At 35.3% G+C, this 26,799-nt stretch overlaps 3 protein-coding genes across 3 annotated transcripts; 1 reads left to right on the plus strand and 2 right to left on the minus strand.

The window, feature by feature from the left end:
• Positions 1-2,099: 2,099 nt before the first annotated feature.
• LOC120618077 (trace amine-associated receptor 7c-like) lies at positions 2,100-3,131 on the minus strand. The gene has a single exon (XM_039881930.1). The coding sequence runs from the start codon at positions 3,129-3,131 to the stop codon at positions 2,100-2,102; it is 1,032 nt and encodes a 343-aa protein (XP_039737864.1).
• Positions 3,132-8,000: 4,869 nt separating this feature from the next.
• On the plus strand, positions 8,001-9,199 carry LOC120618078 (trace amine-associated receptor 6-like). The gene is given in 3 exon segments (XM_039881931.1): positions 8,001-8,655; positions 8,658-8,981; positions 8,984-9,199. Coding segments are annotated over 3 exon segments (1,032 nt in total). The 3' UTR covers positions 9,037-9,199.
• Positions 9,200-20,366: 11,167 nt separating this feature from the next.
• On the minus strand, positions 20,367-24,000 carry LOC120618079 (trace amine-associated receptor 7a-like). The gene is made up of 2 exons (XM_039881932.1): positions 23,812-24,000; positions 20,367-21,526 (listed from the first exon to the last, which is right to left on the minus strand). Exons 1-2 carry the CDS (start codon positions 23,998-24,000, stop codon positions 20,471-20,473), a joined length of 1,245 nt encoding a protein of 414 aa, XP_039737866.1. The 3' UTR covers positions 20,367-20,470.
• Between the last annotated feature and the right edge of the window lie 2,799 nt (positions 24,001-26,799).

A 26,799-nucleotide genomic window follows, 5' to 3' on the forward strand; every position in this document is an offset into this window, starting at 1 on the left:
TTTTATTGTTAAATAAGTACGCCAACTTGGGCATGCAACGTACCTCTTTATGCCTCAGGTTCCACATGTTAAAATTGAAGTAATAACATTGCCTTGCTCATAGGGTTGTTTGAAGATTAAGTGCAGGCAAGGCAGATTCAAGCACAGAATGAGTGTCCCATAAACATAGATAAATAGTGATTAGGTTGAAATTGTTTTTCTTGTTAGATCCTTGTGGTTCTGGAGCTCATGTTTTGTATACCGAAAACACTCAATAAATGTTCATTGAAGCAAAGGCCTGTAGACTAGTCCCCACACAACCAGAGTAGTTCACAGAAAAGAATAATGAGGACAATAGCTTCTGTCTTTTACAACAAGAGTTTTCAAACACTTATAAAACTAGATGGGTAATTATGTTCATCTAAAAGGAAGTAGTAAAATCAGATGATTTGTCTAATATAATAGAAAGGCTACTAAGAAAGGAAAGACAAGTATAAATATATAAAACTAGCATCAAACAAAAAGTACTGGTTTGAATCCTGAAGCTTTATAATATTCATCAGAATTCTTAAATATTTTGATTTAGCTTCTTTATCTTTAAAATGAGGCAGTAGGATATTCTGTAACTTGAAAAACAGGATTAGAAAAAGTTACTATAGTGAAACTTCTAGTATCAAAAGTTGACGATATTCACTGTTGGAACTAAAGAATTGTGGGTACAGTGACAGGAAGCAGTCAGGGTTGGCTTAAATCATTTGTAAAATCAAGTAAAGACAACAATTTCTCACAAGAATGGTATAATCAGAAAGAATACACTCTTAGAATAGGTTTACCAATTTAAAGCATTTGTGTGATAGAAATTATGAACTAATACATAATGTTGATTTATATCAGTTAGAAATGAAAGAAACAAGCAAGAAATGTTTGATGTATATTTACTCCTGCCTCAAATAGGATAACCGGACTTTTAAAATCTTGATGTCTTCTTGTGAAAAAGCTAAGAGAATAGAATCAAGCCATTTATTGTTTATAGGATATACAACACCCTTCTGTTTGACTACCAAGAACAACTGTCTGAAATAACTGACTTGGTTTATCCACTATAGATTACAGTTTTTCTTTGTGCTTTGGAACCAAGTCTGTGAGTCCTACTACACTTTCTAGCCTCTATCTTGGCTTCATTTTATTTCCTTCATTTTTGTTTTCTTTCTTTTTTTGAACACATTTTTAAGCTTTGTTTTTTTCTGTATCCTTGAAGTCCCTGTCCATAATTTTTAAAACAAGGTGCAATTTACGTGAGTAAAGAATAAATTAATTTCAAAATAAAGTAACATATCAAAATAAGAATACAATCTTAAAACCCTGGCTTAAATGTATGTGAACAACTTCTGAACTCTAATGTAACTTTACACTTAACAGTAAGAAGCTCACTGAATGTATGCTAGTTACCTTTCACATTATAAATTGATATTATAGTTATTCCCAAAAAACTAAATTGATATTACAGTTAATAGCTCTATCTCTTGACTGATTTTACCTCACTCTGAAATCACAGTTTTGTATCTGCAAATCTGAACACCAGACAGTACATACTCACTCTTTCATCCTCTCTGAGCAAGGTACCACCACCTCTCTAAATATATATCTTAGTTGCTTTTATATTATAACAGAAAAATATTAGAAAGCAGCTGAGAGAAGATATAGCCAGGGTTGAACTGTTATAAAGTAATAAAAGGCAGGATTTAGGTGATGAGTATATACCAGATCCTTTATATATTCTTTCACATTTTCTCAAGACTAATGCAAGAGAGGAGTTATTAACCAGGGAAATATAATGAGGACCAGAGAACGAAGCAACAAAGATCACAGTGTTAAATGTCAGAGTTGGTATTGCATTCCAGTCATTTCTGGCTCCAAAGCTCTGTTATTTCCTTTATAATCAGATTTTAATGTTATATTTACCAAAGAACATTTACCTGATTTTAAGTGTTTGGGCCAAAATTGAAGCATAATTCAATTATTTTACCTAAGAAGATCTTGCACATTTATGATCAATGTTTTCCCCATTGTGAGTCCATTGATAATCTAGTTTTGATCTCCTTCCAGTTTAAAACCAGAACCTACTCAGAAAATAAATTTATTGTTGAGGAATTTTCTCTTAAGACTTGACCAGTAATGATTAGCTTCATGGCTTTTCGAAACCAAGGATAAAATAAAGCATAAATCAAGGGGTTCATTGCTGAGTTATAGTATACAATCCACGCTAATATTTCAAAAATATATGTGGGTGTGATGAAACCTACGAAGGCATCAATTATTGAATCAATGTAGTATGGCAACCATGAAACCAGAAATGCTATCACTGCAATGCCCAGTGTTCTTGCTGCTTTTCTCTCCCTCCTGGCCACTCTGTCTTTGTAGCTATCTGATGATCCCACAGTGTTATTGCTCATACTTTCCATTTTTCTAGCCTGTTGTTTAGCGATGAGGAAAATCTTGGAGTAAACAACGATCATCACAAGCATGGGTATGAAAAATAATAGAAAATTTACCAATACCCAACTTTGATTCACTGCAACTTGACAACCTCCCACACAGGTGAGAGCACTGACTAGTTCCTCCAGCCCAACTGCATTTGCACCTGTGCTAAAAAGGGTAAAAGAATAAATAATAGAAAGGAGCCAGGAGAATGCAATACACATGACAGAAACAGATATGGTGAATCTGGTTGGATAGAGCAGAGGGTCGCTGACTGCAATATATCTATCCAGAGAAATGAAACATAAGTGGAAGATGGAAGCACAGCAGAATGACCCATCGAAACAAGAGTGAAATTTACAGTAACTCTCCCCAAAGTACCAGCAGCCTTCCACGGACCTCACTGCACTGAAGGGCATCACAGTCACTCCCACCAAGAAGTCAGCACAGGCCAGGGAGGCGATCAAAAGGTTGGTTGGAGAGTGCAGCTGCTTGAAATAAAGAATCGAAATCATCACCAAGAGGTTTCCAAATACAGCCAGCCAAGCTCCAAAGCCGAACACTGTGTACAGAATCAGGCGGAGTCCAGGCGAGTAGGAAATTTTGACACAGGATTCATTCAGGTTCTCGAAGCAGAGCTGAGCAGCTGCAGGAGGGGGCAAATCACTGCCCATGATTCTCCGTTTTCACACCTGGGAAAGCTATTATCTTTAAATACCTTTACAAAAGGGGCAATATGTCAGTAATTGCCAGTACATTCTGTCCCATTTGCTTTGTAAGTAGAAATCCTTATTTTCATGTTTAGAAACTGATTCATACCTTTATCTCATAAAATCTACTTCCAACTTAATAAGTAGTTACTTTTATCATTATCCAAAATTCTATTTGTTTAACATTAAAAAAAAAAAAAACTTTCTTTGCATTACCTGGTACATATCTGAGAAGTATTAGTCTTCCAAGAGCTGCTATATGAAGCGTGTAAGAATGCCATATTTTATTAGCTTTCTTTTCCTAATTTATCAGAGCTAAAATTACACCCCAAACTCTCTGTCCCCTCAGGAAAGTAGCTAAATAATTTCAAATACTCAAAGCCCTTAAGCTTAAATCCCCATAGTACAATGTGCAAGAAAAAGAACTTTTAATAATGATTATGTTTATGCTAAAAGAAGTTTATGCTCTTCTAATATCCTGATGACATTTGACCTTTCCGTGAAATAGAAATGGAAATTGAAATAGTCCTTTTCTTTAAAATCTTTTGTCTAAAATTTGAAAGCCATATCGTATATTTTTACTTACTTTTACTAAAAGGATTTTATAGAAGATTTTTCTGATAAATGATTTCTCGTCATTTTTAAATCAGCTTTTTTATGTAATCTATAATTTATATTAAAAAATTTCACACTAGGTAAAAACCAGGATATCTTTTTATTTATTTATTTAGTCATTTATTTATTTCTCTGTTTATTTATCTATTTATTCATGGTGACCTTGCTTAACTAAATCCAGTAAATTTCAGGTGTACAATTTAGGAATAAGGCATATGTATATGACTTATTATGAGCTTCCTAATTATGAGCGGTGAAAGCACAATGCAATATATACTTTATATATACATATACATATGTATATGTATATATAAGGTATACATATATATGTGTATATATATGTATATATGTATATGTGTATATATGTATATATGTATATGTATATATGTGTATGTATATACGTGTGTGTATATATATACATATATATACATATAGATATGTGTGTATATATATATATATGTATATATTGCATTGTGCTTTTACCGCTCATATTTAGATTTCTTTTTATTCAGGTTACAGACATGATAAATGTATCCACACTCGTAACCACCTCCACAATCAAGGTATGGAATATTTCTAACACCTCAGCAATTTTATTTGAGCCCATTTGCAGTCAGTCTCTTCCCGTATTTCCCTTCTTCTATCCTGGGCCATCACTAATAACCATTCTATCATTGCAGAGTAATTCCCCTGCTCTAAAAATCTCATCTAAATAGCATCAAACACTACATACAATTCTGTGACAAGCTGCTTCCTCCCAGGTCAGTGCCCGTGGCATTTATTAGGTATATTAGCAGTTCATTCCTTATTATTGCTAAAGTGTATTCCATCGTAGTAATATACCACAATTATTTTATCCATGTAGCTGTTGATAGGCTTTTGGACTTGTGTTCAGTTTAGGGCTGTTATTAAAAGTGTTGGTATGAGCATTGTATACAATTCTTTGAAAAGATATACGTTCTTATTATTTTTGGGGAGGGAAATACCTAGGAGTAGAATTGCTGGATCATATGCAAAGTGTATGTTTAGCTATATAAGAAACTACAAACTGTTTTCTAAAGTAATTGCACCATTTTGTACTCCCACCAGCAATCTATAAATGTTCCACTTGCTTCAAGTCCTGTTCAACACTTGGCACTGTCATTTCTTTTTATTTTAACCATCTTAGATAGCGTGTAGTAGTATTTCGTTTTTAATTTAGGAATGATGATGTTGAGAATCTGTTTATGTGATCACTGTTCTTTAATGTATCCACTTTGGTGAACTGTCCATGAATATTTTGCCCATTTTTAATGAATTTTATAATTTTCTTATTATTGAGTTGACTGTTCTTTAGAAATATGTGTTATGAATATTGGACTCTTTATTTCATTGAGTATTTTTTGAAAAGTCGAAAGTTTAAAATTTGATGAAGACCACCTTATAAATTTTTTGTGTCAAAACTAATTTTTTCCGTGCTTCTTCTTGAGGTTTTATAATTTTAGTTCTTATAGTTCTATGATTGTTTTCATATTAATTTTTAATATGTTGCGATGGAGAGAGTGAGATTTTTTATTATTGGTAGAAGTTATTTGGATATTCAGTAATTCCAGCAGCATTTCTTGAAAAGACTGTTCTTTCTCTAGTAAATGATGTTTGTTCTTTTGTCAAAAACCATTCAACCATATATATGTGTCTCTATTTCTGGACTTTATTCTAATCATTAACTTCTCTATCTATATTTCGGTCAATGCCTTATTGTCTAAACTGATTGATTGATTCTCTTAGAAGATTTTATTTTCTTTTATTCCCCCCCTCTTTAATATCCACCCCCAAATATCACACCTGACCTATAGTTCTTGACATTTCCTCTTAAGAACTGAATCCCCGAAGGTGGGGCGTCTGCTCCCACATGCTCCTGGCGTGCACCTGAAGTCTCGCACACCCAGGATATGGTTCGTGACTCCACCTGGCGCGAGAACCCAGGAACGTCTAAGCGTAAAGCAGACATGGTAACAACTATACTATGGAGCCACCCACTAAAATACCACCTTTGATATTAAAATTATTAATGATGAGGACTGTGGTTCTTAGAAAACTTGGGTTTCAGAAATATCAAGCTGGTTAAATAATTTGGGAAACCAACAGGTAATTGCTAGACATTTACTATAACCAACTAAAAGCTGGTAAAAAGAAAAAAAAAAAGGAAGATATATAAAAATTAGTTTTGACACAAAAAATCGTTGTTTTATAACATTTATTGGGATTAGGGTTTGTCCAGATTCTTTTTGGAATAAGCTCCACGCCTCCCACCCTACTTCCACTTCCAGACCACAAGAGGCTAGGCTTTCATCTCTGTCTTTCACATTCTTTCTCTCTTTCTTGCTGGCATAATATTTCTTCGCATTGTTTTCACCTGCTGACAAAGGTCTAAAAATCCTCGCTACTGCTCTATTCATTCTCATTTATTTTTTTCTGATGTATATTATGTCATTAATTTACAACTATTAAAGTAGCATTTTTGACTTAAACTTTTTATTGGAAAATTTTTGTCTACACTTTCCTGTCTGGCTGCTTATTTCACTATCACGAACTACTGTATTTCACTTTTATAATACCATTCCAATATGTATTCATCTAATCATTTCTCTGTGTACTTCTTTAAAGTTTTTTTTCCACCTCAAAATTGAAAGCTTTATGAGGCTAAAGGTCAAATCTCTTTGTTTCATTACTTTGCATGCAACTCTTCGTATTCAATAAATATGTATTAAGTAGAAAAATTCATTAATGAATAAATCTCAGGATAATGGAGGGAGATACCAAGTTATTTCTTTACCAAAAGTGAGAAGTGTTATATGATACCTTTTTATTGCCTAGAATAATAGTTCTCAGTGGGGTAAGCTATTGAGCCATTAGTGCCCAGAGAACATTTGTCGATGTCTAGAGACATTTTTGGTTTTCACATTTGGGGAGATTTTATTGGCATCTACTGGCATCTAGTAGTAGGGATCCTACTAAAAGCCTGCCAATGTACAGGACAGATCTTCATAGCAAGAAGTTCTCTGAACACAAATGTTCATAGTGCTGTATTTGAGAAAGCCTGCTAGACCTTTGTCTAGATGAGCGCTGATACTACGAAATGAGGCTCTCAAAAATATTAGCAGGAATCTAAAATATTGTTCATTTCACAGTGTGAAATTTCTTGATTAGGAATCAGATGGCCAGATGGGTTCATACTAATACCCAAGGCACTCTTATAATTTGAAAAGCAAGTTCACAAATATCTTTAAGGTCACAGCTCTGCAGTGGTAAGAGTCTGAGCCCTTCCTTAGGAAGGCTGAATAAGGCTTTTCCTTGCTTTGCACTGTTCCAGCATTCCAGAGATGGCAAATGACCAAGGAATGTGTTCCCATTTTACAGCTTCCTTCTCATTGTTTGACTTCTTTTAGCATTGGGAATGGAAAGTTCTATCATTTTTTCTGTTTGTTGGTAACCACTGCAGATGCAAAAACATGATGCATAACAGGAGAGAACAAGCCAAGTGCTGACACTCACTTCTTGCACCCTACTGTATCTCTAACAGAAACCCAATAAGGTGGCCTGTCAATACTGAGAACAGTGGAACTGTTCAATTCTAAAAAGAAAAAAATCTTTGACCCAAGAAATACAACAACTAACCTAATTGAATGTAAAGAGCTATTCTGTAGAATAACTTTCTTGGTAATCGCTATTAAAAATCATCTTTCAATTTCACACCTTGCACTACCAGACTCCATGTAGGGATTTGTCCACTGTTGGCATCTTTTTAGGAGGAGGACTGCATGCTTTACGCAGCAACCTAGGCAGACAACCCGGAAACTAATGAGAGGTGATCCTTCAGCCTTATAATTCCCTCCTAGATCAGTGCCTGTGGCAAAGAGGAATTCTGGAGGTAAAAAATAAAAACATTTATTTTTGACTAAAAGGAAATTGTATCAGATAACGAGAAACAATCATTAGTTGAAATTAACCCCCAGTAGTCTTGTACCTATAATTTTTGTTGGATCGTGTTTTGTTACACATTTGAGATTTATAATAAAAACTGGTAAATTGAAGAAAACATGAGTACTAATAGCTGATAATTTCCTCAGTCATCATGGTGTATTTATGTTTTCTCCCCCAGGAATATTGAAGTTAGAATCTCATGGTTCTCGTGATGATCAAGAAGGACCGAATTCTGCAAACGTAAAGAACAGCGTCATGAGTAGCAACTCGCCTCCAGCTGCAGCTGCGGAGCTGTACTACGAAAACATGACTGGATCCTGTGTGAAAAAGCCCTACTCGCATGATCCCCGCCTGGTTCTCTATACACTGTTTGGCTATGGGGCTGTGTTGGCCGTGTTTGGAAACCTCTTGGTGATGATGTCAGTCCTGCATTTCAAGCAGCTGCACTCTCCAACCAACATTCTCATCTCCTCCCTGGCCTGTGCTGACTTCCTGGTGGGCGTCACGGTGATGCCCTTCAGCATGGTCAGGTCCGTCGAGAGCTGCTCGTACTTCGGGCAGAGCTTCTGTACTTTTCACTCGTACTGTGATGTGGCTTTTTGTTTCTCCTCTCTCTTCCATTTGTGCTTCATCTCCATCGACAGGTACATTGCTGTTACTGACCCTCTGCTCTATCCTACCAAGTTCACGGTGTCTGTGTCAGGAATTTGCATCAACATCTCCTGGATCCTGCCCATTGCATACAGTGGTGCCCTGTTCTACAGTGGCGCCTGTGATGATGGGCTAGAAGAATTAGCTAGTGCCCTCAACTGCACAGGAAGTTGTCAGAGAGTTGTAAATCAAAACTGGGTGTTGATAGATTTTCTATCCTTCTTTATACCTACACTCGTTACGATCATTCTCTACAGTAATATTTTCTTGTGGCTCGACAAAAGGTTAAAAGGATGGAAAATACTGCTGGCAATACAGAATCATCATCAGATAGTTATAAATCCAGAGTGCCCAAGAGAGAGAGGAAAGCAGCTAAAACCCTGGGGGTGAAAGTGGTAAGATTTATGATTTCGTGGTTACCTTATTGTATTGACTCAATTATTTATGCCTTTGTGGGCTTCATAACTCCTGCCTATATTTATGAGATTTACCCTTGGTGTGCTTGTTATAACTCAGCCAGGAACCTTTTGATTTATGCTTTATTTTACCCATGGTTTCGGAAATCCATAAAAGTTATTGTAAGTGGTCGGTTTTCGAGGACAGTTCATCTGCGATGATTTTGTTCTTTGAACACATGTAAGCAATTAGATTGAGATAGATGAAGATATCTTTACACTGTCCAAATGAAATGAGTTCTGGAAAATCAAATTATCAACGATTATTAAGAAGAGAAACATATTCTTCAAATTTAATAGGGTGAATCAATGTTTTTCAATTATATTAGTATGCGTACTTCTGTTATACTTCCCCCAAAATATTTATTTGACTGATAAGTGTTAAATCTTATTTGTTAAGTGTTGCAGAGCTCCCCATACCCCACTCCCTGCAGACACTTCTCTCCCTCCATTTTCTTTTTTATTCCACGACTCTTCCCTTGCTAACCTAAAAACATCTTTGTTTTCTTTGATTTCTTTTCTTCTTTCCTTACAAAATCTTCTACTCACTCTCAACTTGTCAAAAATTTCTCTGTGATCGACTTCATGGGGCTGTTGCCTTTTGTTGTTGTTGTTGTTTCTTTGCTTTGCTTAATTTCCCCAGGGAAAGTTTTTGGGTGGCAGTCAATCTATTATGCTTAATTTCTGTAGTTGTCTGTGTCAGGAATTTGCTTCAGTATCTCATGGATCCTGCCCCTTGCGTACAGGTGCCCATGAGGATGGAATGGAGGAATTAATAAGTGCTCCCTACTCCATAGTTGATGTCAGCTTGTTGTAAATTAGACTGGATATTGATAAAAATTTCTTTTGTTTTCACATGTCTCATGTTACGAAGATTCAATGTATTGGGGTGGGGGGCAGCTGTAAAACAGAGTAAAGAGATTGAATCTACTAGTAGAAAGTAGCTACATCATCAGGAAATTGTAAGACCAGGGTAGCTAAGAGAGAGAGAAAAGCAGCTAGAATGTTGAGTGCACAGTTAGTGTTTGATCTCATGGTTACCACATGTATTAGATTCATTCACTGATTGATTTTTGGGTTTTATAATCCCTTCTTATGTATATGAGATGTTTTGCTGGCTCAGTAATTCTAATTGTTCTCTAAATTATTTGAATGATGATTTTTTACCCTTTGTGTAGAAGAGCAATAAAACTTATAACTGCCATGTAATAAATGACAGTTTATCAACCATAAATAAATTTGTAAATAAGCCTCAGTTTCAAATTGATGGTTTGAAAAATTTGAAGTTGATATGGTTACATAATGGAAACTTCTCAATAATTATGATATGAAATACAGTGCATGGTAATGATTCATTAAATAGGTGAGGAACAATGGCAGCTCAGTTTCCTCAGCATAACCTTTTTGCTTTTCTCTTTCTTGCTGAATTGAACTTCTCTTAGCATTTGCTAGAAATGTATGTACTAAGAGTGGTGAACACAAAGCTCATCATTTCTAGTCTCCTCAAATCTGTTCACTTGCCTGCTCTGTCAGTTGTTAATTATTTTATCTTTGCAGGCCTCCCGTATCTTTCTTACCTTGCCTACCAAGCTTACCGTTCTTTCATTTTCAAAGGTTTCCTGATTTTGTGTTCACTCTGACATTTTTCTATTCCTTGTCTGTCTATGGACGTGGTCACGTTGCTTTCATTTTGAGAAGCTTGTTTCTGAGCATTGGTCTTTCCTGAGCACTTAGAAGTCTCTGAGCCATATACAGAAGCCATTCTGACTCAGGACAAGATTCGTATTTTATATGTTGGGGGCGTATTTTGTGATCATGAAAATCAAAATGAGCAAATGGTACAATTCTTGCAACAGAGATTGTCCCTTGAATGATTGTTTTCTTCTTCCATGAGGTGTGTTGTTCTACCTATCAGCATGATGGACTTCAATTTTCTGTCATTTTTTTTTCTAGTAACACTATCCAATGTTTATACATTGTCCACAATAAAAATTACCACGTATTGTAAGTTATGGGAAAAAGATGGATTTTTCAAGAAATGTTAATGTGTCATATAATCTTTGGACACTATGTCATTAAGCACCTTGCTTCATTCATTTCAAAACCAAAACTGATTTCTTTCAGATGTTAGAAAATTAGAGAAAATATAGCTTTTGTAATTTTTCATTGGTATAATTATAATAGAAAACTCAAAGAAAATTATGCACTCAATTTAAATATTTAAATTTCAAAAGAAAACAGTCATGTTAAGGGGAAAACAAAGACAAACTTGGAAAAATCATTGGTAGTATACATGATGAAAAAGAGTTAATAGATTTAAAAGTGTAAGCTTTTTACAAAATTGTAAGGAAGCAATAAACATTACATGATATTGACGAATAGGCCATTTTTCAGAGGAAAATTACAAATGGCCAAAAAATACATTAAAATACCATTTGTACAATAATTTAAAAATGTAATAGAGTTTGGTATATCAAATTGGCAGATGTTAGAAGGATCAACAATACTTGATATTAACTAGAGTCTGGGAAATTGAGCACGGCCCTGAGAGTTGAACATGCTCATATAGATCTAGGGAAAATATATTTTACTTTCTCCTTTCCTGGATGGATTAAAATATCTGTATAAAAAATTAAATTATACATGTTGCGTGACTTTGAACTTCTATTTCCACCAAGTAACCCTAAGAAAAGATCCAGGCAAGGAAGCACTCATGACCAAGACATTCACTGTATAAACCTTAATTATTAATTGGAAACAACCTACATCAATATAAAATAATATTAAATGAAAGAAATTATGTTCTCCGATGTAAGGGAATGTTATGAAGCCATTAAAAACTGCCAAAAAGTTTGTGTACATTGATATGGAAAAACAACCACAATATGTTTTGTGACTAAAAACAACAAAACCAAAAATCTCTAGCCCAGATTGTAAAACAGTGTATGTATTTATGACCCCTATATATATATATACTTCAATATGCCTTTAAAACTCTAAATTTATGTGTAATGTACAGTGTATATGTATGAGGTAATTTACTTTGTAATTTATTTCTATCATTTTAATATTTGTGATGACATAAATACATTAAAATAGCTGTTATAGTACACATCTCTCATCAGAGCATTGAGGTTAGGTCTGTCTGTGTGTCTCATTTTATTTTCTTTGAGTATATATTCCTGAGATTTTTTTCTTATCTAATAAAGCAAAACTAGCTTCATTAGTATATTTTAGGGACTACATCTGAAAGTGATTAAAGTATCTGAGGAATTATTTCTTAACATTAAGTATTTTTAATGTAAATATTTGCAGCAGATGTATAGGATCCTCCAATTCTCTAATATTAATTATTTGCTGTATCAGGAGCTATGGAATGAATCAAGTCATTCTTTCATCTTTCGTTTGTGTTTTTTCCAACTCTTTATGTTATTTCTTGAAACGTGATAAAGAGTGTCAGTATATATGTTGGGTATAAGCTGTAGGGCGAGCCCATCTTCTAAGAGAGAAAGTCAGTGTCTCTAGAGAATCGTCGCACAGGAGTTCCACTCTGAAAACTCTGAGGATTAATTTTGGCCGTGTGATCTTGAACAATTTACTGACTTCCCTCAGATTCAGATTACTCCTTTTTATTATGGGAGTAATATTACCTACCATATAGAACTGTGTGAGTAAAGATAGGAAAAGGACCGAATGTACAGTTAAAGCTGAGTACTATATAACTACTGGTAAGATAGTATAGTATCGGGTAGATAATACACGATAAATAGACAGATAGACAAAATATAGTAATCATTAACGGAAAAAATTACAATTGCCAATCATTTCTTCCAATCAACTTAATTTCTAAGGAGTGATTAGAATGACTGGTGTTGGCATTTAAGCTTGGTGAGGAGGAGAGTTACAACATCCAGCAAGTGAGAGTTTAAAAGTTACTTGTAGTTGGCTTTCTAGAGCAAGCGAGCCTGCAAGGTGACCAAATACACAAAATGGAGAGATTTTAGGTTTTAGGATAAGTCCAAATTCTGAAATTCCAAATGCTATAACACTGGAAGCTTGTGTCCTAATAAATTTGGTGACAAACACCGACATGAGCTCATTTCTAGCGTTACTTCTTATCACTGTCTGAACATTGGTACTTTGATACAGAGATAGCCATGTGTCGATTACAAGTGCTTCACACACTTCACTGGTATATTCAAAATATATCATGGATTAGGCTTTTAAAATGTAAAAAAAGTTCTGATTTCCAGAGGACCAAATTTCAGATCAGAGTTTGTAGTCCTGCTTACTGCAAGTCCTAGGTTATGACCTTGTGAATGAGAGACTGGGGTAGGGTGGGAGGTGATATCCTCAAAGGACAGGACATCTAGAACCTGTGAGGCAGCCTAGCACGTGGTCAAGAACATGGACTCGAGACGGTCTGCCTGGGGTTCAACCCAGGTTCTCCCCAACTTCTTAACCTCCCAAGGACTCAATATTCTCAGCTGTGACAGGGGTATAATACTACTACTTACTTCAGGGAGTTATTATGATGACTTAAGGAACTGATACTTCTAAAGCACTCATAGCAAATGTTTATGTTTTACATAGTATAGATATTGACAGTAGTAGTAGAGGTAATAACAGAGTGATGGGTATTAAACTGAAGGTGAAAGATGGAAGAAGGACCCTGTGGTCGATGTTTAACAGTATTGTAGAGAGGCCTGAGTGACACAATCTGATGATATTAGGGGATTTAAGGAAGAGGGAGAGAGAATGCTCTAACGTCATGAAGAGGAATAAGGGGGATGCACGGCCACCTTGTCATTCTGCCTGCTGGGAAGCAGAGATCTCAGGGGAAGGCCAGGTCCTAGCGGGTGCACAGAACCTACACAGAAAGAAACACGTTTCTAAAGTTATTTATTGGTATTTATTCATTTCATTGTTATCTTCAAATTTTAACTCAGTTGTGTGGAAATGTCAGTTTCAGAAACTGGACTGTGGCAAAGTTTTCACAGGTCAGAAAAAGGAGAAAAATAAGAATGATGAAACAAATGCTTCATAATAGAAGATTTATTCACTTTACAAGACCGTCTTATTTTGTTAAATAATACCGTTCCCATACTTTAGATATTAAAACATGCTTTTATGAAATATTAGCAAAGTACATGAAGTTGTTGTTGCTGTTGTTATTTTTGATGTTCTTCACTGGTAAAGTTAAAATTTGATTATTATTTATTGATTCCCCAAATTTTTAACCAATTTCATTGTTTCTGAAACCCAAATTTCTAGGAACCACTGTCCTGAACCATTAGTATAGATAATAGCAAAGGTGATATATGGCCAGTGGGTAACAATTTTATATCTGTCAAAACACACTAGAGCAGCATCTGAAGATGTCAAAACTTTAGAGACAGTGAAGCAGTAATGAATGATAATAACCTTACAGGAGCCAATGGAAGTACATATTCAAGAAATCAACCACATAGAGAAATTAATATCAAATATATGTTAAGAAAAGGATTGTCCTGCATTTTTCACCTTTTTTGCTACCTATGAAAGCTTCACAGAGCTAAGTTATTTTTTACTTTCATATATGGGATTATTCAATAAAGAATATCTAGCCGAATGCTGAGATATAAATTGGAGCATCTTCCTAAGGCCTCTAAAATTCTTGCACACATATGATACTTCCTATCTTGCTAATAAGACCACCTTGACTAAAAGGATTTGCAACAGTTAAAGATCAAGATTATGCAGCAAGCATGTGTCTTAGGGGTCTGTGATTCTAACACCAAGTTCGGCTTCTGAGGCAAACTTTTGTTATTTTGCGTCATCTAAAGTTTTTAGTTTGATATCTACACTTAACCTTTAGCTTGTGAATTTTTCCTTCTCTAAAACATTTTTAAAATAAAAGCCTTTTAGTTCAATCATCTCCCCAGCGTATGGGAGTGTGATATAGGCCTCATTAGGATAGACTGACAAACATTGCAGAAAGATGCCTTAATGATCTCTGTGGTCCTTCCAGTGGACAAACTCAGACGTTTTTTAATGAGAGCAAGGGGAGAGAAGTGTTTCGTACTCTTGTCTCTTAACATGAGAGGCAAGAAGCACCTGAACACAAAGCAGAGTCAAAGTGTTAAACTGTAAATGCACAGCAGATAGTAATGATAATACACAGTCAATATATTTAACTAACAGTCTAAGCCAATTTTCAGGTGATTGCATAACTGAGCCGGTTCTTATTTTAGTTCTCACATAATTCGATTGTGTTTAACAAGTAGTTTTTAGAAATGTATGTTAACTCCTTATGCAATATTTTTATTGGGGTCAGAAACAATGCAAAATTAATCTTTCTCCAATCTCAGTGTCCGCAAGAGCAAACCTCCCGTTGTCATCTCTTCGTGAGATCTCAGGCGGAGCTGTCCAGTCATTCTGAGTGTTAAATATTTTCACTATGGTCTGATCCATTTGAGAACTACAGTCTGTATATAACTGTGCCCAGTGCTAGCACGGTCTAAACTTAAAAAGCCTGGTTTTAGAGAAGGCGCATGTTTGATTTTTCATTCCTTATCTACTCTGCTTTCCTTTATTCCACTGGGAAAAGGAGAGAGTAGAAGAAAAGAAGTATAATCACCTGATACCAAATCTGGTCTCCTTGCAACCTTCACTTGGCGATCATGCCTACATCATCTGTGTAGTGAGCCTTCATTAATGACTGTCATGCAGTGCTTATTTGGGTTATTCAGGCATCTCTGCAGGAGGCACTTCCATGCCCAGGTTCCTAATCTTGTGATCAGCACTGTACTGACTTTTTCAACATCTTCCTCAAATCCTATGCGATGTGTCATAGACATTCTGTGTACTCTAAAATAGATGGCCGGCCAGAAAGGCCAAGCCTGACTGGCTTCCATGTGGGTATTAGTCCACATGAAACTAATGACTCTTTGCACTTGAAATAGTGACTTTATAAGGTTCTCTCCCTGCTGGCCCAATTCTCCTCCCAGCCATCTCTCCCCAATTCTACTTGCCTCTGCTCAGTATAAACACAGGGCAGGTCTGCAATTCTATTGAATAAACAGATCTAAATAGGGACTCAAGCTTGAATTATCTTACCAATACCTTCATCAGTGGAGTGATCCCCTGGACAAAGGGACCCCAGAAGCAAAAGCCTTTAAGTTTTCTACTCATAGACTCTAAAGAGAACTTGAAAGAGGTTAACTGCAGTGGCTCACCCACATTAGAGAACTAGGCAGTGGGCAGGCTCTCCCAAAATGATTCACCCATGTGTGTCATACATGTACTTCATAACAGAGCCTACATTTCAGTGCCCGCCACATTCAGGGCATTGTGCAAAATGGACTATGATACCACCAGGCATGAGAAATTTTTGTCCCATCATTAATATTCTCTATATTCCATTTCTGTTCTACTATGGAGGGTGAGTGGCATTAAAAGAAGAAAGAGAAAAGAACTGTAAAAGCAGACTTATCTCCTACCCCTCTATAGGATCCTACTCTACAACCTAGGATTAAATAGCTTTGACTGGAATAGGAAAGATAAAAGTGCTAAACTGAATGTAACTTTAAAGTTTTCATCTGAGTTAGAATTTACTTTTGTATGGGATTTCAATTCCAGAAACTGCATGAAAATCTATGCAATCTGCCCACGGTATTTTAAAAAATTGCACCAGGAGAGTCAAGAGAGCAAGTCTGCACGCACTAGTACATAACGTAGCGAAGCCATTTTACATTTGTGAGGCAACAGTGCAAAGTGTCCAAAATTAGTGGCATATTCAATGGGACAAGAGTGCCAATTATTCCCAAGGAAGGACAAATCTGATGAATAGAGTTCCATTTCTTCATACTTTTTCTGAAAAATTTGAGGAAAACTTCCAACCATCTTACCATACATACACTTTGAGTAATCTCTTCAATTCTTAGGAAGGAAATAATAAATAATTATTTAAGAGTTTTGAATATATTCCTAAGTTTCCCATATTTAAGTTTCATGACCAAAAATAAATTTATTGTTGAAAATTTCTCATCAAAACTTGAACACTTGATTTCTGAGTTATTTTAAGGATTGATATTTCAAAGCACTAAAAAAGGACAAAAAAAAAATAATGTGGCAAATGTGGGCAATGCTCAATCAGAATGGACGCTTTTCTGAGAGACCGAGCAGGCCCTGCAGGGGCCCTCCTTTGCCTTGCATTGATGTTTCAGTAGAATTGATCATGAGGAAACTTTGGAGTTTGGAGAAGAGAAACCAGAGATATGGTTCAACAGGTTGCAAGAGAGCTCTGGGTAATAAATGTTTCCCAACTGGTATTTAAGCATTTCAAAGCTTTCCCAATTGCAATGGTTGACTTGGTACCTACCTCTGAAGATCAGCCCTGTTAACATAACTGAGCACATAGTTTATTTTATCTGACGTCCCATTGAAATGACTTCTAAAGCATATCTGAAAAAAAAAAAAGTCATTGGATTAAATTGACTAAAAAACAGAGTGGAGAATAATACAACCCAAAATACACACAATGGAGGTGATTAGAGCAGATAGAGCTATTGTCATGAATAGATCATGCGAGAAATTCTAAATCCCAGAAAGAGCAGTCAAAGAGTAAAAGGAAGAAAACAAAAGCAATTGTTCAGAAAGTTCCTTCTGTGTTACAGAAAGGTCTAAGGCTTCCAATTAAAAGTATCCACCAAGTGCAAAGAGGACAAACAAAAAATATACAGGGAACACAATCAGACAAGTAAAAAGAGAAAATCTTAAAACCTTTAGCACAGGGGCCAGACGGAGGAATGACAAAGGAATGAACATCATGCTAGCATCACACTTCTTATCAATACTAGGTCTTAGAAGCCATTGGAGAAATGCTTTTAAAGTTCTGAGGGATTTTTTTTTTTTTAAACCAGAATTGTAATTCTAGTTAAAATTATCACTATATTTGAAATCCTATAAAACCCCTGAAAGCTAATTGAGAAATATGTATATATAAAATAGATGGCCATAAATCCATAGGTCCAGTTAAACCAGGTCTAATGGAGAAGAGTTGAGGCTAAATCTTCAGAAAGGAGAGATTGCACTGTGACCAGATATTGGAGGAGATGAGGATGGACCCATCCAGGCCCTGTGGACAGATGGACAGCACTGGAGTGTGGCTAGCCCTCTACATGAATTCATGAGACTCTAGTTGTCTGACATTCCTCAGGGAACATAAGCCATAGCTTGCACCTAAAAAAGCATGTTTTAGAATAAATTTTTTTAAAAGTTTCTTTCACTTCTAATATTTTGTGAGTCCTTCATCACAGTCCAATGACCGAGTGGCAAGGGGAATATGAAAAAAAACATAACATTTTTTATATGGGAAATTTTTTTAGCCTCTGAATTCAGCTACCAATTTCCTACAGTTAGAGAGGGGGCTCTTTCCAGAAGACAATTCTCTTTTCTGAAGGGAGAAATCTTTTGTTGTTATGACACTTACTCTCTGCAGGGCACCCCACCCAGGTGTTCATACTGGTTCTATTGTTAAACAAGTATGCTACCTTGGGCACGTGACTTACCTCTTTATTCATCAGGTTCCTCAATTCAAAAGAGAAGTAAGAACGTTCTCTTGCTCATAGGGATGTTGTGAAGATTAAGTGCAGGCAAGGCAGTTCCAAGCACAGAATGGGTGTCCCATAAACATAGATAAATAATGATTAGGTTGAAATTGTTTTTCTTGTTAGATCCTTCTGGTTCTGGAGCTCATGTATTGCATAGTGAAAACACTCAATAAATGTTCATTGAAGCAAAGGCCTGTAGACTAGTCCCCACACAACCACAGTAGTTCACAGAAAGAATAATGAGGACAGTAGCTTGTGTCTTTCACAACGAGAATTTTCAAACACTTATAAAACTAGACAGGTTAGTATGTCGATCTAGGAAAGGAAGTGGTAAAATCAGATGATTTGTTTATTATATTAGAAAGGCTACCAAGAATGAAAGACAAGTATAAATATATAAAACTAGCATCAAACAAAAGTACTAGTTTGAATTCTGAAGCTTTATAATATTCATCAGAATTCTTACATACTTTGATTTAGCTTCTTTATCTTTAAAATAGGCAGTAGGATTATTGTATAGCTTGCAAAAGAGGATTAGAAAAAGTTACTATAGAGAAACCTCTAGTATCAAAATAAGTTGATGATATTCACTCTTGGAATAGAGGAATTGTGGGTACAGTGACAGTAAGCAGTCAGGGTTGGCTTTAATCGTCTGTAAAATCAAGACGAGTATTTCTCACAAGAATTGTATAATCAGAAAGAATACACTCTTAGAAAAGGTTTAATAGTTGTAAGCATTTGTGTGATAGAAATTATGTACTACTAGATAATGTTGATTTATATCATTTATAAATTAAAGAAACAAGCAGGAAAAGTTTGATATATATTTACTCCTGCTCCAAAATATGATAACCGGACTTTTAAAATCTTGATGTCTTCTTGTGAATAAGCTAAGAGAATAGAATCGAGCCAGTTATTGTTCATGGGACATACAGTATGCTCCAATTTGACTACCAAGAACAATTCTCTGAAATAACTGACTTGGATTATCCACTATGGATTACATAACTAATTGTTTCTCTTTCTGCTTTGGAACCAAGTTTGTGGGTAAGACATTTTCTAGTCTCTGTCTTGGCTTCATTTTATTTCCTTCATTTTAGTTTTCTTTCTCTTATGAACACATTTTTAAGCTTTGCTTTTTGTGTATCCTTGAAGTCCCAGTCCATAATTTTTGAAACAAGGTGCAATTTAATTGAATAAGAATAAATTCATTTCAAAATAAAGTAATATAACAAAATAAGAATAACAGTCTTAAAACTCTGGCTTAAATGTATGTTCACTGGTACAACTTCTGAACTCTAATGTAATTTTACACTTAACAGTAAGAAGCTCACTGAGTGAATGAATGTTCTTATGATACTAGTTACCTTTCCCATTGTAAATTGTTTTTATAGTTATTCTGCAATAACTAAATAGATATTACAGTTAATAGCTCTATGTCTTGACTGATTTTACCTGACTCTGAAATCACAGTTTTGGATCTGCAAATCTGAACATCAGACAGCATATGCTCACTCCTTTATCCTCTCTGAGCAACAGGCCTCCACTTCTCTAAATATATATTTTAGTTGCATTTACATTTTAATAGAAAAATATTGCAAAGCAGCTGAGACAAGATATAAAGTAATGAAAGGCAGGATTTAGATCATGAGTATATACTAGATGTTTTATATATTCTTTTACATTTTCTCAAGACTACTACAAGAGAGGAGTTATTAAACAGAGAAATATAATGAGGATCAGAGAGAAGAAAGCAACCTAAGATCACAGTGTTAAATGTCAGAGTTGATATTGCAATCCAGGCATTTCCCACTCCAAGGCTGCGTGCGTTATTTCCATTACAATCAGATTTTAATGGTATATTTACCAAAGAACATTGAACTTGAATTTAAGTGTATGGGTCAAAATTGAAGCATAATTCATTTATTTTACCTAAGAAGATCTTGCATATTTATGATCAATGATTTCCCCATTGTGAGTCCATTGAGAATGTATTTTCAATTTCCTCCCAGTCTAAAACCAGAACCTACTCTGAAAATAAATTCATTGTTGAGGAATTTTCTCTTAATACTTGACCAGTGATGATTAGCTTTAGCGCTTTTTGAAACCAAGGATAAAATAAAGCATAAATCAAAGGGTTCATTGCTGAGTTATAGTATACAATCCAAAGTAATATTTCAAAAATATATGTGGGTGTGATGAAACCTAGGAAGGCATCAATTATTGAATCAATGAAGTATGGCAACCATGAAACCAGAAACGCTATCACTGCGATGCCCAGTGTTCTTGCTGCTTTTCTCTCCCTCCTGGCCACTCTGTCTTTGTAGCTATCTGATGATCCCACAGTTTTATTGCTCATACTTTCCATTTTTCTAGCCTGTTGTTTAGCAATGAGGAAAATCTTGGAGTAAACAACGATCATCACAAGCGAGGGTATGAAAAATAATAGAAAATTTACCAGTACCCAACTTTGATTCACTGCAACTTGACAGCTTCCCACACAGGTGAGAGCATTGACTAGTTCCTCCAGCCCAACTTCATTTACACCTGTGCTAATAAGAGTAAAAGAATAAATAATGGAAAGGAGCCAGGAGAAAGCAATACACATGACAGAAACAGATATGGTGAATCTGGTTGGATAGAGCAGAGGGTCGCTGACTGCAATATATCTATCCAGAGAAATGAAACATAAGTGGAAGATGGAAGCATAGCAGAATGCCCCATCGAAACAAGAGTGAAATTTACAGTAACTCTCCCCAAAGTACCAGCAGCCTTCCACGGACCTCACTGCACTGAAGGGCATCACAGTCACTCCCACCAAGAAGTCAGCACAGGCCAGGGAGGCCATCAAAAGGTTAGTTGGAGAGTGCAGCTGCTTGAAATGAAGAATCGAAATCATCACCAAGAGGTTTCCAAATACAGCCAGCCAAGATCCAAAGCTGAACACTGTGTACAGAATCAGGCGGGGTCCAGGCGAGTAGGAAATTTTGACACAGGATCCATTCAGGTTCTCGAAGCAGAGCTGCGCAGCTGCAGGAGGGGGCAAATCACTGCCATGTTCTCCGTTTTGACCCTGGGAAAGCTATTCTCTTTAAATACCTTTTTAAAAAGGGGCATTTACAATATGTCAGTAATTGCCAGTACATTCCGTCCCATTTCCTTTGTAAGTAGAAATCCTTATTTTCATGTTTAGAAATTGATTCATACCTTTATCTCATAAATCTACTCCAACTGAATAACTAGATAGATTTTATCATTCCCCCAAATCTGTTTGTTTAAACTTAAAAAAAAAAAAATCTTTCCTTGCATTACCTGGTACATATCTGAGAACCATTAGTCTTCCAAGAGCTGCTATATGATGCATGTAAGAATGCCATATTTTATTAGCTTTCTTTTCCTAATTTGTGAGAGCTAGAATTACACCCCAAACACTACGTCCCCTCAGGAAAGTAGCTAAATAATTTCAAATACTCAAAGCCCTTAAGCTTAAATCCCCATAGTGCAATGTGCAAGAAAAGGAACTTTAAATAATTATTATGTTTATGCTAAAAGACGTTTATGCTCTTCTAATATCCTGATGACATTTGAACTTTCCATGAAATAGAAATGGAAATAGACATAGTCCTTCACTTTAAAATCTATGTCCAAAATTCGAAAGCCATATTGTTTATTTTTACTAAGAAGATTTTACAGAAAATATTTTTCTGATAAATGATTTCTGGTCATTTTTACAATCAGCTCTTTTATATAATGTATAAATTATATTTGAAAATTTCATGCTTTTTTAGCTAAAAATCAGGATTATGTTTTTATTTATTTACTTATTTATTCATTTATTTATCTATTTATTTTTCTATTTAATCATGGTGACGTTGCTTAATGAAATCCAGTAAGTTTCAGGTGTACAATTTAGCAATAAGGCATATGTATATATATGTATTGCATTGTGTGTTCACCGCCCATAGTTTCATTCATTTTTATTCACGTTACAGACATGATAAATGTACCACACTTGTAATCACCTCCACTATCAAGGTATGGCATTTTTCTAACACCTCAGCCATTTTATCAGAGCCCTTTTGCAGTCATCGTCTTCCCACATTTCAATTCTTCTGTTCTGGGCAATCACCTGTACCCATTCTATCTCTAGAGAGTAATTCCCTTGGTCTGAAAATCTCATCTAAATAGCATCATACACTACATAAGCTTCTGTGACAAGGTGTTTCCTCTCAGCTCAGTGTCCATGGCATTTATTAGGTATATTATCAGTTCATTCCTTATTATTGTTGAAATGTATTCCATCATATTAAAATACCACAATTATTTTATCCATGTACCTGTTGATGGACTTCTGGATTTGTGTTTAATTTGGGGCTGTTATTAAAAGTGTTGGTATGAGCATTGTATAAAATTCTTTGCATGGACATACTTCCTTATTTTTTTTTATTTTTTTTATTTTTTGATAAATACCTAGGAGTACAATTGCTGGATCATATGGAAAGTGTATGTTTAACTCTACAAGAAACTGCAAACTGTCTTCTAAAGTAATTGCACCATTTTGTACTCCCACCAGCAATCTATAAATGTTCCAATTGCTCCAAGTCCTGTTCGACACTTGGCACTGTCCTTTCTTTTTATAGTAACCATCTTAGATAATGTGTAGTAAGTAGTATTTCGTTTTGGATTTAGGAATGATGATATTGAGAATCTGTTTTTGTAATCACTGTTCTTGAATGTATCCACTTTGGTGAACTGTCCATGAACATCGTGCCCATTTTTAATGAATTTTAAAGTTTTCTTATAATTGAGTTGACTGTTCTTTAGAAATAGGTGTTACGAATAGTGGACTTTTCATTTTTTTGAGAGTTTTTTTGTAGAGTAGAACGTTTAAATTTTGATGAAGACCAACTTATAAATTTGTTGTGTCACAACAATTTTTTTCTGTGCTTCTTCTAGAGTTTTTATAATTTTAGTTCTTTAGGTTTATGATTGTTTTCATATTAATTTTTAATATGTTGTGATGGCGAGCCTGAAATTTTTTACTATTGGTAGAAGTAGTATTTGGATATTCAGTAATTTCAGCAGCATTTCTTGAAAAGACTGTTCTTTCTCTAGTAAATGATGTTTGTTCTTTTTGTCAAAAAACATTCAACCATATATGTGTGTCTCAATTTCTGGACTCTATTCTAATCCATTAATTTCTATATCTATATTTAGGTCAACATCTTATTTTCTTGACGGAAACTCCAAAGTAAGTATTAAAGCCAGGTTGTCTATTCTTCAATTTTTATTGATTGATTGATTGATTGATTTTCTTAGAAGATTTTATTTTCTGTTATTTTTTCCCCCTCTTTAATTCCTGCCCACCCTCCCCTCCGCAACTTCCACACTTGAGCTATGATTGTTGCCTTTTGCCCTTAAGAACTGAATCTCTGAAGGCGGGGCGTCTACTTCCACACGCTCATGGTATGTACCTTGGGTCTGGTGCACCCCGGGTAAGGTCCATGGCTCTACCTGGGGAGCAAACCCAGGACCTTCTGAGCGTAAAGCAGACATGGTAACAGCTACTCTATGGAGCCACCCTTAAATACCACCTTTAATATTAAAATTATTAATGAGTCAGGACTGTGGTTCTTAGAAAACTTGAGTTTCAGAAATATCAAGCTGGTTAAATAATTTGGGAAACCAACAGGTAATTGCCAAACATTTACTTTAACCAACTAAGAGCTAGTACATTGCTGTTACTGACCCTCTGCTCTATCCTACCAAGTTCACGGTGTCTGTGTGAGAAATTTGCATCAGCATCTGCTGGAACCTGCCCATTGTATATAGTGGTGCTGTGTTCTACACAGGTGTCAGTGATGATGGGATGGAAGAATTAGTAAGTGCTCTCAACTGTATAGGTGGTTGTCAAATTGTTGTAAATCAAGACTGGGTTTTGGTAGATTTTCTGTTATTTTCATACCTGCCCTTGTATGATCATTCTTTATAGTAAGATTTTTCTTGTAGCTAAACAACAAGCTATAAAAAATTGAAAATAGTGGTAGTAAAGCAAAATCATCCTCTGAGAGTTACAAAGCCAGAGTGGCCAAGAGAGAGAGAAAAGCAGCTAAAACCCTGGGGGTGACAGTGGTAGCATTCATGATTTCGTGGTTACCATATACAATTGATACATTTATTGATGCTTTTATGGGCTTCATGACCCTTATTTATATTTATGAGATTTGCTGTTGGTGTGCTTATTATAACTCAGCCATGAACCCTTTGAATTATGCTTTATTTTATCCTTGGTTTAGGAAAGCTATAAAAGTCATTTTAAGTGGGAAACTTCTAAAAGGTAGCTCATCAACCATTAGTTTATTTTCAGAATAAATGTAAGCACTAAGTTAAGAAATTTAAGAATCGTTTCAAAATTTTAAATTTATGATGATATTAAATATAAGAAATGCAGAAAACCTTTCAAAATTGGGGAAATAGTTGTCCGATTAGCCAGGAACAATGTCATGAGAAGGTGTCTCTATTAAACTATTGTAGAGATATTTACTGCACTAAATAAGAAATGATAAAGTGGCTTTATATACGTCAAGGGTCTTAATGCTCCATACACATCCTTACCACAGGTTCTGGTTTCTTCTAATTTTATTAAATTCTTAATTTCATTTTAGTTGTGAAATCTCTCATCATCTTCTCTGTGATGCTGAACTCTCATTTATCTTCAGAAAGTCTTTCTTCCTTTTTTTTTGCCACACTGTTCCACTTTGCTAGAGTCATCATAACTGAAAAGCACAAATGGGATGGCTGAAAAAAGAGAAATTTATTTTCTCACAATACTAGGCTCTAGAACTCTAAGATCAAGGTGTCAACAAGATCAATTTCTTCTGAGGAACCCCCCTTTCATCTTCCCTCTGCGTCCTTACCTGGTTTTCCCTCCGTGTGTGTCTGCAACCCTATTTACTCTCTTGATAAGAACACTAGTCCTATTAAAGTAGGGCTCACCCTAAAACTCATTTTAACTTAATTACCTTTTAAAAGACCTTATCTCTAGGTATGGTTACTTTCTGAAGTACTGGGAGGTTAGGACTTTGACATATATATTTTGGGGGATATGATTCAACCCATAACAGACAGAGTCCAGATTTGATGACACTATCCAAGGGTCTGTTTGTTTGCTGCTCCTCTGTAACTACTTCTCTCTGTTCTTTTAATGTCTGTACCTTCCATGAGCTTTGGTGCAACAGGCAAGCCTCTCCTGCTTAATGGCTGAGCAGAATCTTAGAATGTTCACTTGTAACATTGTGGGACCAATAAATCAGCCTTGGGATCAGGTGTCAATTACAGACATTGCCAGAAGTTTTGCTAGTGGAAAAATCATCAATTATCATTAGCAGTGGTTGTTTCTACACCAAATTTTCTCATTTGAAAACTGTGTATTTCACTTCCCAGGAATGTTGTAGGGTTAAAAATTCTAAGCTAATACTGTAAAATACTTCTATTAAAAAGAGTATAAACAATGTGTGTTCTAATTTTACATTTTTCTCCCAGACTATTTTACACTATTAATATAACAAAAGTTATTTTGGACTACATATCTGGAGTATTTCACGTAATGAAACTACGTCGTTGTAAAATAATGTTGTTAAACATTTTTTCTTTTTCTCTTTCTCTTTCAGTTTATCTGTAGAGTAGCGCAGTTAAAATGATTGATGTATTCTTTCGTAATTTGTTTTCACTACGACTTTTTATTTCTTTCAAAGAGATATTGAGCATTAATTAAATGAAAGTGCCTGTATCAGGAATTGCTGAAGATAAAAAATGTATTTTATATAGTACTTTTCTCAAGGAAAGTAATTTTGTAGGTAATACAGACAAAACATTTTAAGCTATATTATTGAGGAAGGAAAAAGTGTCAGAGATGCTAAGTCCTGTGAACAGAAGACTCATTTGCCATCACAAGGCCAGTACCTGGTGTTGGTCATTTCTATAATATTGTCTTCACACACGCATGTAGTCCCATGGCCCGAGGAGATAAAAATTACAAAAGGAGATAATTTAAGGGTAAAAGGACTTTTGATGGTGCTACCAGCATGCTTGGACTTGCGGAAGCAGACAGGAGTGTGTACACTTTTTTTGTCCAGAGGAATAATATCCATGATAGGAGACTTGAGCTTCGCAGATCAGAAGACAATAGGTAAATTAGTAGCCTAACAGTCTATAAATAAAGTTTCATTTTATCACGTACTATCATTAATAGAACAGATTAGCTATAACAAATTTAAAAAATGATATGATATTCCCTATTTTTACAGGACAGAGTACAAACATAGATAAAATTAAGGGAAAGATTTAGATAAAAGT

Source organism: Pteropus medius, unplaced genomic scaffold (assembly GCF_902729225.1).
Source record: "Pteropus medius unplaced genomic scaffold, Ma_sr-lr_union100, whole genome shotgun sequence".
NCBI classification, from domain to species: domain Eukaryota; kingdom Metazoa; phylum Chordata; class Mammalia; order Chiroptera; family Pteropodidae; genus Pteropus; species Pteropus medius.

Coding starts and splice junctions, on each gene's coding strand:
- LOC120618077 (XM_039881930.1), bottom strand. CDS start 3,131: ATGGGCAGTGATTTGCCCCCTCCTGCAGCTGCTCAGCTCTGCTTCGAG.
- LOC120618079 (XM_039881932.1), bottom strand. CDS start 24,000: ATGTCTGCTTTACGCTCAGAAGGTCCTGGGTTTGCTCCCCAGGTAGAG. Junction 21,527..23,811: donor TGGAAGTTGCGGAGGGGAGG/GTGGGCAGGAAT, acceptor TAAAGAGAATAG/CTTTCCCAGGGTCAAAACGG.